This window comes from Mustela lutreola, chromosome 7 (genome assembly GCF_030435805.1).
Source record: "Mustela lutreola isolate mMusLut2 chromosome 7, mMusLut2.pri, whole genome shotgun sequence".
Classification (NCBI taxonomy): Eukaryota; Metazoa; Chordata; class Mammalia; order Carnivora; family Mustelidae; genus Mustela; species Mustela lutreola.
In genome coordinates this window covers 43,299,983-43,318,021 of record NC_081296.1, presented here as the reverse complement: position 1 = coordinate 43,318,021, position 18,039 = coordinate 43,299,983, and the positions used below count along the sequence as shown (strand labels likewise).

Here is an 18,039-nt window from a genome sequence, read left to right as displayed (position 1 = left end):
TGGGAAAAAATTGCCTTGTCTAATAGATGACATCTCTAATAAGACTATGAAGAGGCATATACTTCAACTTCCAGCTCCAGGTAAAGTTTAAAGGGTAAAGGAGAGATAAGATAATTATTTCATTTAATTGAGATTGAGTGGCATAATGTAGGGTGATAATATCTACAGAGATAAAGTTTCTTTGCTTTCTTAAGACAAGAGAGGCTTCTTTTTTTCCGTTTTTGTCTTCACCCTTTCGCATGTCTTTTCCTCTTGTGAATTCAGAGGTCACTGGGCAGGTAGGAGTGAAGAGATAAAGAGATTCAAGTATTAACAGATTAAAAGTGTAACAGTGGCCAGTGTTAACAATGAGCTTTGACAGTTTCCTTTTTCTTGGTTCTCTGCCCCACAGCTCTCAGCTCCTGACTGAGTAATGATTTACTTGCAGAGTTAGCTGCGCTGGATTATAGAGCAGCTGGAGAGAAGCTTTGGTACCAAAAGTTCTTAGGGCAATGTAATTGACTAGCTCCACAGCCACTACTTTCCTGTTCCTTGGATTCTGACCTTTCACTACTTTTAAAGAGTGAGAATCATGGAAATTCTTGGTAGCTTGTAGTCTAATTAGGCCTTAGGTCTATGCTTCTGATCTAACACAATGATTACCTCACTGAGAAGAACTACCAGTATTACAGGTAGCAGGAGGAAGGACCCAGGTAAGGCAAAGTGTCAGAACCATTGAAAATGTTATATAGTTCACTCTTTAGATGAACAATAAATGGAGCAACAGACACCAGTGGAACTTGAAGATTTGCTTTATGGAGGGAAATGTTATACTCTTAAATAAAAAATTAATACCATAGAAGTCAGATTCTAAAAAGAATTTAAGGTGGTTTTACTCACAGATTACTTGAAAATTATGTTTATTTAAATAGTTGCAAGTGTCAAAGCCTTGTCTTACAGTGAATACAAGTAATTGTTGTTAAATTTTTGGAAAGTGAACAGAGATGTACATACCATTAATTGAAAGTACTTTCTGTCCATCTTTAAATTACAACATTTAATTGGAAAATTAAAGTTATTCAGTATTCTTAATGCTCTGAGTGAGAATTTATATATTCTAGATTGGAGATTAGAAACTAAATTAATAGTAATTGTTTTTATTTTTAGGAATTGGAGTTTTCTTTTTATATTTTTGTTATAATGAAATATCCATGACAGCTGTTAGGAAATACAGGACTTTGTTGTTTGGTACCTTTATTTATATAACCACTTTATTATTTGACCTCTAAAATCATTGCTGATTCTTTTTCTCTACCACACCCATCAGAATTTCTAGGTATTCGTATTTGAGAACAGCACATTTCTTGTCTCAGCATGTCAGTGTAACAAATACGATTTGTTAATATGGAATCATCAATTCACTTTATATGGTCTACTGAATAGTTATAAATTAGTAATAGATTCAGTCATTTCTGAACCATGAAATTTTAAATCAATGACTTTGAGGGGTGGATTGGATCTCACTGTTAGTTCTTTACTTAACATCTACTGAAATGGGATTACTACCACATCAAAGAATTTAAAATAGGGGTTCCTTTAGTTTGAACCTGAAGTTTTCATTTTTGTCTTTTGTGGTCCACTGAGGAAGACAGTATGTTTGTAAGATTTTAGGGAGGCAAACTAGTATCTTAGAAGTGTATAATCTTTGTTTACCCAGACACCAAAAGAAAGAAAGATAAATTGGAGTTCATCAAAATTAAAAACTTACATGTGTCAGAGGACACTATTAAAGTGAAAAGACATCCCACATATTGGAAGAAAATCTTTGCAAATATTATAACTGATAACAGTCTAGTATCCAGAATACATATAGAATTCTTACAACCTAACAAAAAAGATAACTTAACTGAAAAATAGATAAGTGACTGGAGTAGGCATTTCTTCAAAGGAAAAATATGTATAGATGATCAATAAGTATATGAAAAGGTGTTCAACGTCACTAGTAATTTTGAAAATGCAAGTTAAAACCGCAAAGAGATACCAGTTTATAATTTCTAGAATGGCTACATTTAAAATACAAGCAGAGGAGAGTCAGTCAGTTGAGCATCGGAGTCTTGGTTTCTACTCAGGTCATGATCTCAGAGTTATGAGATTCTGCTCTGCATCAAGCTCTGTGCTTAGCTGGGAATCTGCTTTAGATTCTCTCTCTGCCCATACCCCCACTCTTTCTCTCTCTCAAATAAATCTTTAAAAAATAAAGTTAAATTAAAAAGAAACAAAATAAGTGTTGGGGAGGATGTGAGGAAATTGGACCCTCAAACTTAGCGGGTGGGAATGTTGGATGGTGTAGCTGCTATAGAAAGCAGTAGGGCAGTTCTTCAAAATGTTAAACTTAAGAGATACCATACTGCCCAAAGATTCTATTACCAGATATATACCCAAGAGAATTGAAAGCATATGTTATATAAAAACTTATACACAAGTACTCATAACAGCATTATTCTTAGTAACCAAAAAGTAGAAACAACCCAAATTGTTCACCAGCTGATCAATGGATAAATTTAATGTGGTATATCCATACAAGGGAATATTATTCAGTCATAAAAAGGAAATAATACATACTATAACATGGATAAACCTTGAAAATATTGCTCTAGTTTAAGTGAAACAAGATACAAAAAGGCACATATTGTATGATTCCTTTTATATGGCATATCCAGAATAGACAAAAATATATAAGTAGATTCATGATCGCCAGGGCCTGGGGGACTGGGAAATGACTGCCAATTCATATATGATGGGGTGATGATAATGGTCTGGCATTAAAGAGTAGTAATGGTTATACGACCTTGTGAATATATTCAAAAACTTAAAAGCAAAAGGAAACAAAACCCCTAGTTTTAGATTTCTATGCCCCTTTTTACCAGTGGTATGATTTCTTTACGTTCCATTTCTTTTTTCTTTCTTTAAAAAGTGGGGATGACTTACCTACCTCTTAGGTTCATCATGAAGATTGAGCTGAAAGAACATAGATATAAGCAAATACAGACTTCTAAAACAGAACTACTTTATAGAATCTCTTTTTAAATTCTAAGTAAAATGAACCAAAGCTGTTTTTGAAAAAGAGCAAAAATGTTCAGCAACAGCAGCAAACAAAGGCCCAATAATGTAATTCTGAAATAGTGCAAAATGCACTAAGACTTCTAAGACAGTCTCTACCCTTGGAAGCTATTAGTAATTTACAGAATTTTAAGAATTCTTACTAATAACCCCAAGTCTGGAAAGAAGGAAATTAAATGACTGTTCTTTATCTTCTCATTCTTTTGTGCAAGAAAAAAAAATAAATGAAACAAAAAGTTAAAAAAAAGGTACTATTTCTATTAGATACAAACTGAATCAAGGAACACAGGGAAACCTCCCATGTGAGTGGGGTACGACACCCCCCAACTAGGTAGATGGGCATTTAACAAAATGTGAGAATTAAAAACCTGGATGTACCAAGGAAATACAAGAGGTTCTTACTAATCTTACTAGAAGAGGCAGGTGTTCTAAAGAGATAACAGCATATCCAGTCACATGAAAATGATAACATTTGTATAAAAGTGAGTTAGTTGGCTTTATTTCAGCAATATCAGTTTTGAGTTGAACATTAAAATAATTTAAAGGGGGGCGCCTGGGTGGCTCAGTTGGTTAAGCCGCTGCCTTCGGCTCAGGTCATGATCTCAGGTTCCTAGGATCGAGGCCCGCATCGGGCTCTCTGCTCAGCAGGGAGCCTGCTTCCCTCTCTCTCTCTCTGTCTGCCTCTCTGTCTACTTGTGATCTCTCTCTGTCAAATAAATAAATAAAATCTTTAAAAAATAATAATTTAAAGGGGAAAAAAATCACATGATTATCTCAATAGAGATACCACCAAAACCAAGTAATCTTAGATGTAAATAAGAGAGTTAGAAAGTCACCCATATTAAATAAAAGAGCAACTAAAAGATCTAGACAGAATTGCAATATTAAAAATAAAAGCATAACTATGTAAACATGCTATAGGAAACTAATGAATTAACAAAAAAAAAAAAAAAAGAAGAAGAAGAAGAAGAAATAAATAGCATGCAGAAGATGAAGACCCATAACCTAAAAGAGAGAAAGAAAGATCTCATATGTACTTTAAGTGGTAGACTTTAATGAAAAAACAAAAGCAAAAATAAGAGCAGGAAAGAGTTCAAAGACAGGATGATTAATACAACAAAATTAGATTAAATATAAATTGCAGATTTCAGGAAACCAATTGAGGACTAAACCAATTCTAGAACAAATTAAAAAATTAGAAATAAAGAACATAACATGGCTAACATATGAATTATATAATAAGAAAATAGGAAAACTATAGATAGATTAAGTAGATATTAAAAAAGAGTAAAGTTGGAAAAGCAACTAATAGATATGGGGCTAAAATTCCTCTGCCATAATAATAATTAGTGCCCCCCAAATAAAGCACTCAACAAAGAGCAGAAAATGTATTCAAAAATGAGATAAAAGAAAATTTAGCTGAAATAAAGAATTGAATGTAGAGATTGGGGCACCTGGGTGGCTCAGTGGGTTAAAGCCTCTGCCTTCGGTTCAGGTCATGATCCTAGGGTCCTGGGATAGAGCCCCATGTCAGGCTCTCTGCTTGGCGGGGAGCCTGCTTCCTCCTTCTCTCTCTCTGCCTGCCTCTCAGCCTACTTGTGATCTCTGTCTGTCAAATAAATAAATAAAATCTTTTTTAAAAAAAGATTGAATGTAGAGATAGAAAAAGTAGATAGCAAACAAGATGGAAAAAAGTAGAGTAAGATGTGATACCATATTATCTTAAACATTCAAAGTTCAATCAATGCTATCTAAAATTGAGAAAAGACATACATTTTCCAACTTAATGTTTTCCTTGATTTCTTTTAGACTTAGAGGATTCTTTCCAAAAACTTCTCTTATGGTAAAGAAATATTTAACATATTCTGTAGTTTAATTAATTTCTTATTGCCTTTATTACATTATAAAAAAGTTAAAATTTAATGCTTTTATGTAAAAATGTATCCCATCTTTGTAAAGTTATTACTACTGCTCTATATTCACAGAGGGAGAAGTAGGTAGGAGATATTAAGCTATATGTCTAGAATGATATGATGTTAACTTATTAGTAATGACGGTTTCTGGCTGGTGGCACTTGAGATATGTATCAGTCAGGATCTACTCAGGAGATAGAAACCATACCAGTTACTTTTAATAGAAAATTTAATATAAGGTATTGTTAACAGACATTAAACTCAAGTGGCAAAATAGGATATTAAAGTTTTCAGAGAGGTGTTGACTGTGGGAAGCAGCTACCATTCCTAAGGCCATAGGAAAGAAGTTGGACTTATTAGAGTATATAAATTCACAGGAGGGGCCCTGTGGAATTTAAACTCAGATCTCTGAGAAGGAGGTCCTGCTTATTGTAGTATTAAAGCCTCTGGACTCTGAGGGTGAGCCCCACGGGCCTGGGACTCAAATGCCTGGTGCTATTGTCTCTGAGGAGGGCACAAAAAGGCTGTTTGGCATAATAAATGAGGTAAAAAAAACAATGTTATTTTGTTCTAGATGGCTAGCCAGAACAGGGAATACCTTTCCAATTATTAGAAGTATTTCTCTGTGTCTTTCAATATAGAACTTTTGAAAGTTTTTATTTATACTGATATTGTGTATTTTAAAAAATTTATTGTTAGCTAATTTAGTTTAGTTTTGTTCCTATAGGTGAAAACTTTTCTTCATACTATCTTATGACTGGTTTTAGTTTGTGTATAAAAAGCACTCTTATGTTTAAATATTGATTTAACATCCAGAATCCTTACTGAATTTTGTTAGTTTTTTCACTTTGTTGTTTATAAGCTTCTCTAAATAGCTCTTCGTTGTTTATAAGCTTCTCTAAATAGCTCTTAGAGAAATCGGTTTCACTTGTTGTTAGGTGGGAGTCTTTGTCCAACACACTTATTTCTCTTTATTGCCAAGTACCATTTTTTTTCCTGAACTATTATTGTAAAAGACTAGTCTCCCTGCTTCTAACCCTGTCCCATCACCAATTCATTCTCAACACAGTTGCTAATATAATATTTTAAAAACTTAAATCATATCACTTTCCTGCTCATAACCCTTAAGTGATCATTCACTGTTCTTCAGATAAAATTCAGATTCCTTAGTATAACCTACAAGGCTTTGTGTCTTAGTCTGCTTGGGCTTTAAGAACAAAGTATTGTAGACTGGGTGGCTTAAACAACAGAAATTTATTTTCCAGGTTTGGAGGCTAGGAAGTCCAAGGATAAGGTGCTAGCCAATTCACTTCCTGGTGAGTGCTCTCTTTCTGGTGTGCAGATGCTCACCTTCTTGCCCGTGTCCTCACATGGCCTTTCCTGTGTTTGTACTCCAGAGGGAGGATGGAGAACATACTCTTCTTTCTCCTAAGGCCACTAATCACATCAAAATGGCCTGACCCTCATGACCGGAGGTAATCTTCGTTACCTCCCATGGGCCCTACACCCAAATACCAGCATACTGTGGGGTAGGTCTTCAAAATAAGAATTTTGGGGGGACACATTCAGTCCACACTGCTCTAAATGATCTGATCCCTGCCTATCTCTTTAACCTCTTGTAGTGGCATTCTCCAGAGTCCCTTCAGACACTGGCCTCTTTTAAATTTCTCAAACACATCGTGCTTCTTTCTTTCTTTCTTTCTTTCTTTCTTTCTTTTTTTAAGATTTTATTTATTTATTTGACAGATCACAAGTAAGCAGAGAGGCAGGCAGAGAGAGAGAAAGGAGGAAGCAGGCTCCCCACTGAGCAGGGAGCCCAATGCCAGGCTCAATCCCAGGCTCGATCCCAGGATCCTAAGATCATGACCTGAGCTGAAGGCAGAGACTTTAACCCACTGAGCCACCCAGGCGCCCCACATCGGGCTTCTTTTTACTTAAGAATCTTTACACATGCTGTTCTCTGCCTAGAGGCTCTTCCTTAGGCTGTTTAAATGAGATATTTTTTTGTCCTGTAAGTCTCAGTTTATTTTTTAATTTTATATTTATTTTTATTTTTATCTTTTAAGTCTCAGCTTAAATTCTTTCTCAGAATCCACATACGTGAGCATGTCTCTTCTAATTGTCAACTCACTGAATCTATTACAAATGTATATCTACGTATGTATACATACTTTTATTCTTCTGTCTACTTTTGTAATGATCAGAATCCTCCATAATTGTTTTCCAGCAGAAAAAAATTTTGTTGATATTTTCAGATCATGTCAACTCCATACTTTTTGGTTTTTATTTTGGTAAAATATATATAAAATAAAACTTTCCATTTAAACCATTTTTAAGCATACAAATCAGTGACTTTAATTTCATTCACAGTGTTGTATATTGATAAACTTTTTTTAGCCTCTTTACTTCACAGTCAAGCTTTTGCTTTTGCTTCATGGTATACTGTTGAGAAAGTAATACTCACGTACATTGTTGTACTTTGACAATACCTTTAAGAATTTAAAGGTATAAAATTTAATGCCATAATTCAAGTTCTAGGAATGATTTGTATATGTATTTAAGACACCTATACATAGATTTTCATTGCAGACAACAAAGGTTTGTTCACATCAGTAGGGAAGGAGCTAGTTTAATGAATTATGGTATAATTATACCACGAAATACTACTCAGTTATGAGGTGATGGAGCAGTTCTGTAGGTAATTACATGGAATGATTTCCAAGAAGAAAGCAAAGTGTAGAGAGCATTGTTGTATAGTATGCATGCTACGGTTTGTGTACTCCCCGCAAAAGATATTACGCTGGAATTTTGCTAGATTATCTTTTGAAAGATAGAGCAAAAACTGGTGGTTGCCTCAAGGATAAGAAACCAGATGACTAAAGCTTCAAGGGTAGGATGGATACTTTCTCACTGAAAGAATAATAAAAATTACTGTGGGAGTAGAGATGAATGTTTCTGGCTGAAACTATGGGGAAGACTGTTTGAAAAACAAATTTTTTTTTTAAAGCTTGGTATTGCTTTTATCTGATAAAAATAGAACATATATTGACAGCTAGTTATGATAGATACTGCTGTGAGAGATGTAAAATGATTTTAGTTACAAGTGGAAATGTTATTATTATTATTTTTTTTAAGGTGGTGATAGTGGACTGGATGGGTTAGGAGGACCAGGTGTACAACTAGGAAGCCCTGACAAGAAAAAACGCAAGACAAATACACAGGTAAATTAACATTTTCTTTAATAATGGTTTTTGTTCACTGATAAGATCAATCTGATGAGGTAAATTTAAATTTGGTCATGGGTTTGTTTCCTATCCTCTTCATAACCTAACTGTGAATTCTACAGTGATTTTTTTTTTTTTTTAAATTCTGCAACTAGTGGCTGATGTTGGCCTATAGGTCTAAAGTGAGTATTGCAAGAAAGAAGTGTAGGCAGACAAATGAAAATGCTTGTTCTTAAATCTAACTTAAAAACCATAGGTAACTGTAGTTCTACTAAAAGATTGTAAAATCTGGGGATACAGGTTTAACTTGAAGTAGTGTTCAGCTGTTAACAGTAATTCAGTAGTACATACGTGTCATTAAGCAAATGTGGTGGAAGAATCTTTTGTGTATAACCTGTGCTTAGATAACCATTATAAGAATAGGATTCTGTGCTTTTATCCCTTATAAATTTGAAGCACTCTTTCTATTTTAAGGACTACGAGAAAGAAAGATGTGTATTCAGATTATTTCCATTTTGGCCACCATCTGTTAAACTTCCAGCGTGACTAAAACTGGAAGTTTATTTTTCCATTCTGAGGCCAAGAGCATAGTGCTTGGGGAATACTTTAATAGCTACTCCCTGAAGTTAAGCTAACAAAAAAACTTAGATCCTGTTTATTGTTACTTAATTTTATGGTTTAAGTGAAAGGTTCCAGAATTACAGTTAAGCATATTAAATGAAAGTTACATAATGAAGCTTCTTTTGAAGCTTAAATACATTTGGAATTTGAAGTAACAATGAGTTTGAGCTCAGAAAAGCATACCTCCTTTCCTTTCTTAAAGAAAGAAGTCTACACATTTTAATCATTAAATATAAATATGAAAACTATTTGGAATTGAAAGGTCAAATGAATTAGATTTTCATAAACAAAGCAAGAGAAATTTGATTAAAGCTAGGTTGTTACATGTTGAGATAACAGTTTTAATAACTTCTTTGATCGAAACATGTCCTTTACTCTACATTCTCATTTCAGGGGCCTTCTTTTCCTCCATTGTCTGAGTATGCTCCACCACCGAATCCAAACTCTGACCATCTAGTGGCTGCTAATCCATTTGATGACAACTATAATACTATTTCCTATAAACCACTACCTTCATCAAATCCATATCTTGGCCCTGGTTATCCTGGCTTTGGAGGCTATAGCACATTCAGAATGCCACCTCACGTACCTCCAAGAATGTCTTCCCCATACTGTGGTCCTTACTCACTCAGGAATCAGCCACACCCATTTCCTCAGAATCCTTTGGGCATGGGTTTTAATCGACCTCATGCTTTTAACTTTGGGCCACATGATAATTCAAGCTTTGGAAACCCATCCTATAATAATGCACTAAGTCAGAATGTTAATATGCCTAATCAACATTTTCGACAGAATCCTGCTGAAAACTTTAATCAGATTCCTCCACAGAATGCTAACCAAGTTTCTAACCCTGACTTGTCATCTAACTTTGTCCCTGGAAATAATGCAAATTTTACTTCCCCATTAGAATCTAATCATTCTTTTATTCCTCCCCCAAACACTTTCAGTCAAGCAAAAGCACCACCCCAAAAACAAGACTTTAGTCAAGGAGCAACCAAAAATACTAATCAAAATTCCTCTGCTCATCCACCTCACTTAAATATGGATGACACAGTGAATCAGAGTAATATCGAATTAAAAAATGTTAATCGAAATAATGCAGTAAATCAAGAGAATAGCCGTTCGAGTACCACAGAAGCAACAAATAACAGCCATGCAAATGGGACACAGAATAAGCCGCGACAACCCAGAGGTGCCCCAGATACCTGCACCACTGAAAAAAGCAATAAGTCCTCTCTTCACCCAAGCCGTCATGGCCATTCTTCTTCTGACCCAGTGTATCCTTGTGGAATTTGTACAAATGAAGTGAATGATGATCAGGATGCCATCTTGTGTGAAGCCTCTTGTCAGAAATGGTTTCATCGGATCTGCACTGGAATGACTGAAACCGCGTATGGCCTCCTAACTGCAGAGGCCTCAGCAGTATGGGGCTGTGACACCTGTATGGCTGACAAGGATGTCCAGTTGATGCGCACTCGAGAGACTTTTGGTCCACCTGCAGTGGGCAGTGATGCTTAATCACCGGCATTAACTAAAGGGTCCCCTCCCCCCGTGTTTTACAGAGGTTCAGTGACACAGGGTTTTAATGTTTTACATTATTTTTTTAAATGCACACACAAAAAGATTATTTACCTTAGTTTTTGTTAATATTCTACTTCATTACCAGTGCAAATTTTATATTGTCCTTGTTTGCTATCTTAAATGAGAATAATGTATATGGGGGTGCTTTAGAAAGTACTATACTAATAAATGTTAGTTGGTGTTGTTGTTGTTAATCATAAACATAAAAAAGCCTCTTGAAGCTTCAAAATAATATATAGCAAATGTAGGCAAGTTTTGACTTTAGAAAGTTAGAATCATTGAAAAATGTACATTGCAGAGCTGAACTTTGGTAATATTACATTAAATGGTTCAAAAAATTTTTCAAGAATCTACTTGACATGTTTTCAGGAAAAGATATGTGTAGCTATAACATGGAAAAAAGCATACATTTTAATGGATGTTTAAAAAAAAATAGAGTATGTTACCAGATTTCTTCCCACTCGGGTCTTTGAAGTTAGTGACTTTCCTATTTTCAAGTCAGTCTTTTCAAGATGTCTGTTTATACAGATATGAGACAGAAGTTAGCATATAGTAGATGCTTTGTAAGTATTTGTTCATTAAGTTGTGGATTGTACCACATGAAATTGCTAATATTAGATCAGTTGAAAAAGGACTGCAGTTAGTAGAGTTGAAGTGAAATATGTTTCTAGTTGTGCTGTTTAGAATTACAATAGTATTATGCTCTTCATTCAGTTTCCTTCGATTATTGAGTTGTTTTATTATTGTTTTCCAGAGAAATAAATAACATAGTGTCTTCGGAAGAATTGTGAATACTTCTTTTAACACGATTTGAAGCCAGGACATACTGCACATGACATAGGTGGAAACGTCAAGTTGGCCTTTAGAAAGCTCAGCTGGTGAGACCTGCTCAGTGGTGGTTTGAAAAATCTTGTTCTGGGGATTTGGATTCAAAGACAAGCCTCGGGGGAGATCAGAATCCATTTTGAGCAAAGACCAATTAAGAGCCAGGGTGAAGCTAACTTACAAACAACAATTTCAAGGCCTTGAAGTAGATAGGAGTTTCTGTTGTGACTGGGGAAAGTGTAACGATGGACTCAAGAACATCCTCCTGGGCGATGATCAAGAACAGAGACAGAGGTGTACTTGCTGAGACTTAAAACAGTGACCTGTGACCAAAAAACCACACAAAAAAACAAACAAAATACACCACAAGATACTGTTTGAGGATTGATAGCAATTCATACAATGGTTGGATGTTGGTGAAGCTCCCAAACTTGCACCATCATTATCATTGTGACCAAAAAAGTTCTGAAGGCCGCGTAGGGATCTGCAAAAGAATAATTAATTACTACTGTTTAAACCCTAGTAAAGCAGCAGCAGCAACAGAAGCAGCAGCAGCAGCAGCAGCAGTGTCTCGCCAAGAAATTAAAATTGTGCATGAAACTCTTGATTAAAAAAACATTCTTTGGTTAATAAACATGACCCTACACTTTTACATGACAGCACTTGACCTCGCATGCCACAAGCCACTAAAGCAAAATTAACTGAATTGGGATTTTAAATTTTGTCATATCCATTATAGTCATCAGACCTTTATCCAGCAAACTACCATCTTTTTCATCATTTGAAGCTTTTTTTTAATAAACAACATGTTCTCCAATTAAGAAACAGTAATTGGAGGGATATGAACAGTTTATATAGTTGAAGACATGACAAATTTTATAAAAATGAAATACTTAATATCCTACTAGAAGAAAACTATTAATGCTCATGATGCATATTTTGATTAAATAAAATTTATTTTTTTAAATAGTGTTTTAATTTTGACCTACAAAAACAGCAATTTCATATGGTACAATTTAGTAGAAGGTTTTCTCCATTTACCTGTGACTAGTTAGAGGTGAGTACAAAATATTTTCAATAGAGCTGTAAATTATATATCTTTACAATTTTAGGAAATGAAATGATATAAACTCTTATACTAGGTACTCCTTCGTGTGAAAACTTTACCAATTGAAGCAGGTGAAAATGCAGTATTTTTGGCTGACTCTGACTTTTGATGTATTTAGAAGCATTTTTGAAGATTCCATGTTGCTTACTTTATATTTGAAGTACACGATTTTCTAAATGTTTAAGGACCTACTTATGTTGTTCTTGAAATCTTGAAATCCTAGTGAGTGCTGGTTTTGAAGACACTTCCAGTGTCTTCAGGAGTTAACATTCTCCATGGTAGTACTTGAGTTGTACTTACTGTTAGAATTGATTATGCATTTTCTTAAGCCATCTGTTGCTTACAGTTTCAGTAGTTGTTTTGTGAAAGTGAAGTAACCTCTCCCAAGCTAGTCTAAAGGTACTTGATTTGTAATGTGGTTCTTTTCCATTTCCAAATAGCCATTTTTGAAAACTTACAAGTGAATTTTTATTCAAGTATTTAGATCTTCTGAGCACCTTATTTAAGTAAGTCTGTAAATATTCAGAGAAAAACCCGTGGTTGACTGACCATGAGTCACAGGTAAACTATAACCATAGTTTGTGAGTGTTTTCATGTATTCAAATTACTTTTCTTAACTAGCTCCACATTTGTCTGTATATGATTACTAAGTCAAAAGTTAGATGTTTTTTGATAAAAAGTGATAAAGTGTAAGAATGTCCAATTTGACCCCAAAAGGCTATTATACAAATTGATATGGCTTTGTTAGGACAAGTGATGAGCTACCCTAAACATTTTCAGATATTCAGTAATGAAAAGAATTGTACTTAGGTAGAATAATCTTCCAGTAGCATTGCACCATTTTTTATATAATCCTTTTCCTTCACTGAAGGCCTCATCTCACATGCGCACATACACCCAGAGAGATACACATACACAACTGAGCAGGAAAACATGGTTTCTCCCATATTCTCAAGTTTTGTCTAAGTTCAACCTGGCTAACTCTCAGCAGCTAGGCTTATCTCGTGACAGCTAGATTACTGATAGTTTTAAAGCATCTATTCCTTTCCCAGAACTTGCTTTATTCATTTTACTAGAGAATTCCTAGTCTACTTACTTGTTGAACTGCTGGACTCACTAATGCTGAAGTAGCTTAGTTTGTAAAAGAAAAATTATTCTTCAGATAGAGTGCTTAGAATTAGTTTTGTGATTGGTGTTTTCCTTTGGTGCGAAATACTTTTAGAGTACTGCTATTAGGATTCTTGTTACCCAAATTAGAAGATTATGTACATAAAGCAAGATTTTCTTCTAGTGGGGCTTACTCTTCCTGGATTAACACAATATAAAGAAATCTGATTTTTTTTTTAAGCCTTCCAGCTCTGCCTACTGGTAGGAAAAAACCTCAGTAGTGTGGGTCACCATGAATTCTGCTGACTTTAGTCATCCAAATAAGTATCAGGGGTCTTCATCTAGAATTCTTTCAAACTTGTTTGTCTTGAACATATTAAAAGTGCTAGTACTTATTGTCCAGTGTATACTATAGTAATTGTATTTAATAGTAAAAAAAAAAAAAGTAAGTAATAATTTTTTTAAGGGAGCGCTAAAGAATTTTTGGATTTTTTTTTTTTACAGTGTATAGAGGTTTCATATGCATGAACATTCGTGCTATTTTGATTTTTTTTTAATTAAAAAGTTCAATTAAGAGCATCCAGGCTCCCAAATGTCATTTGTAAATAGTGGTTTGGAACATTATATAAAATGATTAGATTGTTAAGAAAGCTGATAAAGGCTTATTTCAACCATAATGTAGTTAACCACTAGTATCATGCTGAGCACTGAGTTTTCTTTAGGGAACCAATCAATGTAGGAGGTAGAAAGAAACAGGGGTCTTTCCTTTTTCCTGGTGGGATTCAGGAAAGCTAGGTTTCTTGGTGTTAGTCTTTCCTAGTTGTCCTCTTACCATCCTAAACCCTCCAGTGGAATACTATATAAGCCAACTTGCCTTTTCCCTTGCTGGATGCTCTGTGCTTCAAAATTTCATCTTTTCTCCATTCAGAATTCCCATTTTTTCCCCTGTGGTTATGGCTGGCTAGATTTTAAGAGAAAAATGTTTTCCACCAAGATGTGAGTAGTGAAGAAAGTGGGATTAAACATTTTTAAAGACTGCTTATTAGTTCAGAATGAATTTTTATCTAATAGGATTTCAGACAATATGACCACATCTCAGGCACTGTGGGAAGCAGTATTTTTTATTGAATTGGTAGATGCCTCTTGAGAGTACTTACCAATTTCCTTTAGATTGTTGGGACTTTTTACAGTTTTTTCCCTCAACTTATGAACTCAGAGGTTTTTTTCTCATTTCAAAATTAGTAGCTTCCCCTTTCTCCCTATTCTGTTTATCCAATAGAAGAGTATAGAAGTCACATCTGCATTTTTCTAACTCTTGGTACAGAGATGGAACTTTAGAGGTACTCCTGGAGTAGGGAGACAAGGGCTGGCATTAACAACTCCCTTGACATACAGTCTAGGGGAAATGAGCAGTGGCTATCTTTAAGCCAGATGTGAGTTCATCAGAGGCTGCCTATATTTCTTTGACAATTTTTAATGAAACCCAATGGATAAGCTTCATCTTGATCATAGTTTGTCAAAATACATTACTTGCAATTATATTAAAACTTATTCTAAAGACTTGTACTTTTCTTGTTCTGTAGGTGACATAGATGATGTTGCTTGTTAGTTAAAATATCTTTTATAAAAGAAAGTCCTGCTTCTTATCATGATGTATGTGACTTAAATGACTGTTTCATATTAAAACTATTTCTTCCTTATGTACTGTTTACATATACCTCTTTTTGGGATATTAGTTCAGTACTTTTATACAAATCTGAGTGTGTTCCACATTGGTGACATGTATTTTTGCAGTAATTTTTCGTTTTGTTCTTAGAGCATGTCTAAAGTAACACATGCACTAGTGCTGTGGTCTGTGGCAAAATTACTGTAATTCAAATTGGAAAATAAAATGTTTCCAGACTTTGTCCAACATTTATTCCTATGGCGAAGGAAATTACTATGTAATACTAATTATTTCTTGTGCTGGTATGTTTAAGCTACTCTATGAAGTATGTGAAACATCAATATTTATGGATTAGTAGATGGCCTGATGTTTTGAAATGGGAGAGAGGGTAAAATTTGGTGTTAGCAATTCATAACACTAATAATACAATAAATACTTCTTAAAATTTTGATTTTCTTTTCACAGTTACAATTTATCAAGGAATTAATATCTTAATTGTGAATATTAGGATTTTTCTTAGCCTTTACTATTAAAATTATATACTAGACCTTGAACCTAGTCTGATCTCTTCCAACCAAAAAAGATACTATTCATTTCACCTTAACCAAAATAAGTAGAAATACTAATCTTCATTTGTTAAAAAGCAAGTATGATACCATACAAGTCCTATGATTTACTTAGAATTTGTAACCATTGATACAAGGACTTGAGTGGTGGTTGCTTTGTATTATCTGATGAAAGGTTTATTAATAAAAGTCATAATCAAGATATTTTAAAAAATGTTTAATCTTAGGAAAATATTAAGCTTTATAGAGCATTTATTTGAGAATACTATTTTAAAAGCATTCTCTTGTCTTTAAAACAAATACCCAAAAGAAATACCCAAAAGGTAATACTTGGCCAATGCAAATTGTATATTTGAAATTGTATACTTGAAAGCAAAAAAAAAGAATGCTTATGAGTGCTTAAACTGCATATCTTTTTAAAGTATTCAAATTTTTAGACTTTTATCAATTCAAACTACCCTGAATAAGGTTTTACTATATTAGTGATATATATTACAAGATAAATGTTTACCTATTTATGTTAATGATATCTCTATACAGCATCATTTTTGGCATGGATGTTGTGGTGTATTTCGTACATTTAATTATCAGCTATTAATAAGATTGACATAGCAATAAATCTGATTCAGTTCTCGATATTTTAAAAAATGCCATATACCATACTATGGCACAATTCCATTATATTTGATTTGAATGCCCAGTGTTTACATGGGTCTATTTTGGGGTTAAAAATTTAGAATTACATATTAGGGATTCATCTTTTTCCCTGGCATCTTCACATATAATCACTGAGAAATGAGTCTCTTTCTATTTAAGTCATAGAGGTTTAAAGAAGTATTAGTATTAAATGATTCATGAATTGCTTTGTGGAAAAATTTAAAGTATGAAATGATGAGGTTACCCCCAAATTGTTTATTTTCTTTGTATGGTTTTGTACAGGTTACAGTTTTCAGAGAAATAAAATTGGCTTGGTCACTAATTGAATATAGTGGATAATAGATAGTTTGTCTAAGGGCTTCCAAGTGTTAAACCAAAAATTCTCAATTCTGAATTACTTTTTAATAATTAATAGTGGTAAGCCAATTTTTTCTTTTTATTTTAAGATCTTTAATTCTTATAGTTTCCTCCTTTTGATCCCTTTCTTTCTTCCTCAGACATCATGGTAGAATTTAAGAGAAGTTTAACTTATCTTCGGCATTTTAGTTTTTTATTCTCAGATAAGTAGTAAGACGAGTAGAGGTTCTGTTGTCAAAACAGTCCATGTTATTGTTGGCCATTCTTTCCAAGGTTCATACAAAATGTCATTTGTGCATTGTATAAAGAATGTTATTTATCAGTATTTAGACCTACTATTAGTAGAAATTATGTATGGCAGGCTTTCTTGAACAGTATGTATTGTAAGTTTGTTCCTATAGTGTTATGCCTCAGATTCTTTTAAATAAAGCTAGTTTTTAAAGAGAAAAATAACTTTTTTTAAAGTGCTTGATTTTCAACAGGACAATCTTAGGTTATAGGTATGACAGTCTCGGCTTTGGGCAGGAAATGTTCCAGGAAACATTTACCAGAGCAATAGCCTACAATTTTCCAGGAATTTAGTTTTATACTGAGGACCAAGCTATTACTTTTGGACAGGCCTAGTTATATGCATTCTTTCCCCCCGCCCCATGAAGTTTATACATAACACTGAGTCCTGAGTTTCTCTTTAAAAATCTGAGCATAACCCGTCTCTGTCTTGATTTTAACAAGCTTGTTCATTTTGGGACCAGGTGCTATTGGTTGCTTATCTCAAAACCATTCTCCTTATTTTCTGTTAACAGAAAATTAATTGGAGAGGAGTTCTACAACCTCAGCAGCTTAACAATCTCTGAAACGGAGACACCACTGTAGCAATATTAAGATCAGATCATGTTTACAAAAGACCTCCAAAATTTGTTGGAAAAAATCATTAGCTGTCTAGAATCTTACATGGAAAAATGCATGTGAATGTGTTGTTGCAACTTGGCATAAGAGGTAACAAAAATAGCAATAAGATAAAATTACATCAAGATAAAATTTGAATGCATGAAAGTTCTACTTAAATATATGGAAGGGAATGCCTGAGTGGTTCAGTCATTTAAGTGTCCAACTCAGGCTCAGCTCAGGTCTTTTTGTTTGGGTTGTTTTTTGTTTTTGTTTTTAAGTAGGTTCCATGCCCAGTGTGGAGCCCAAGGCAGGGCCTATTTCATGACCCCAAGATCATGACCTGAGCTGAGATTAGGAGTTCGATGCTTAACTGGCTGAATCATCTAGGTACCCCTCAGCTCAGGTCTTGATCTAAGGGTTGTGATAG

The 18,039-nt window shown here is 34.2% G+C and overlaps 1 protein-coding gene across 1 annotated transcript in view; it reads left to right on the top strand.

The window, feature by feature from the left end:
* Window positions 1-17,177, top strand: part of PYGO1 (pygopus family PHD finger 1) — a 29,066-nt gene extending 11,889 nt beyond the window's left edge. Inside the window, exons 2-3 of the mRNA XM_059180569.1 lie at window positions 8,148-8,233; window positions 9,251-17,177. Of these exons, the coding sequence (XP_059036552.1) occupies window positions 8,148-8,233; window positions 9,251-10,375 (1,211 nt within the window). The 3' untranslated portion in view covers window positions 10,376-17,177. The remainder of the gene's footprint in view (window positions 1-8,147; window positions 8,234-9,250) is intronic.
* Window positions 17,178-18,039: the final 862 nt, after the last annotated feature.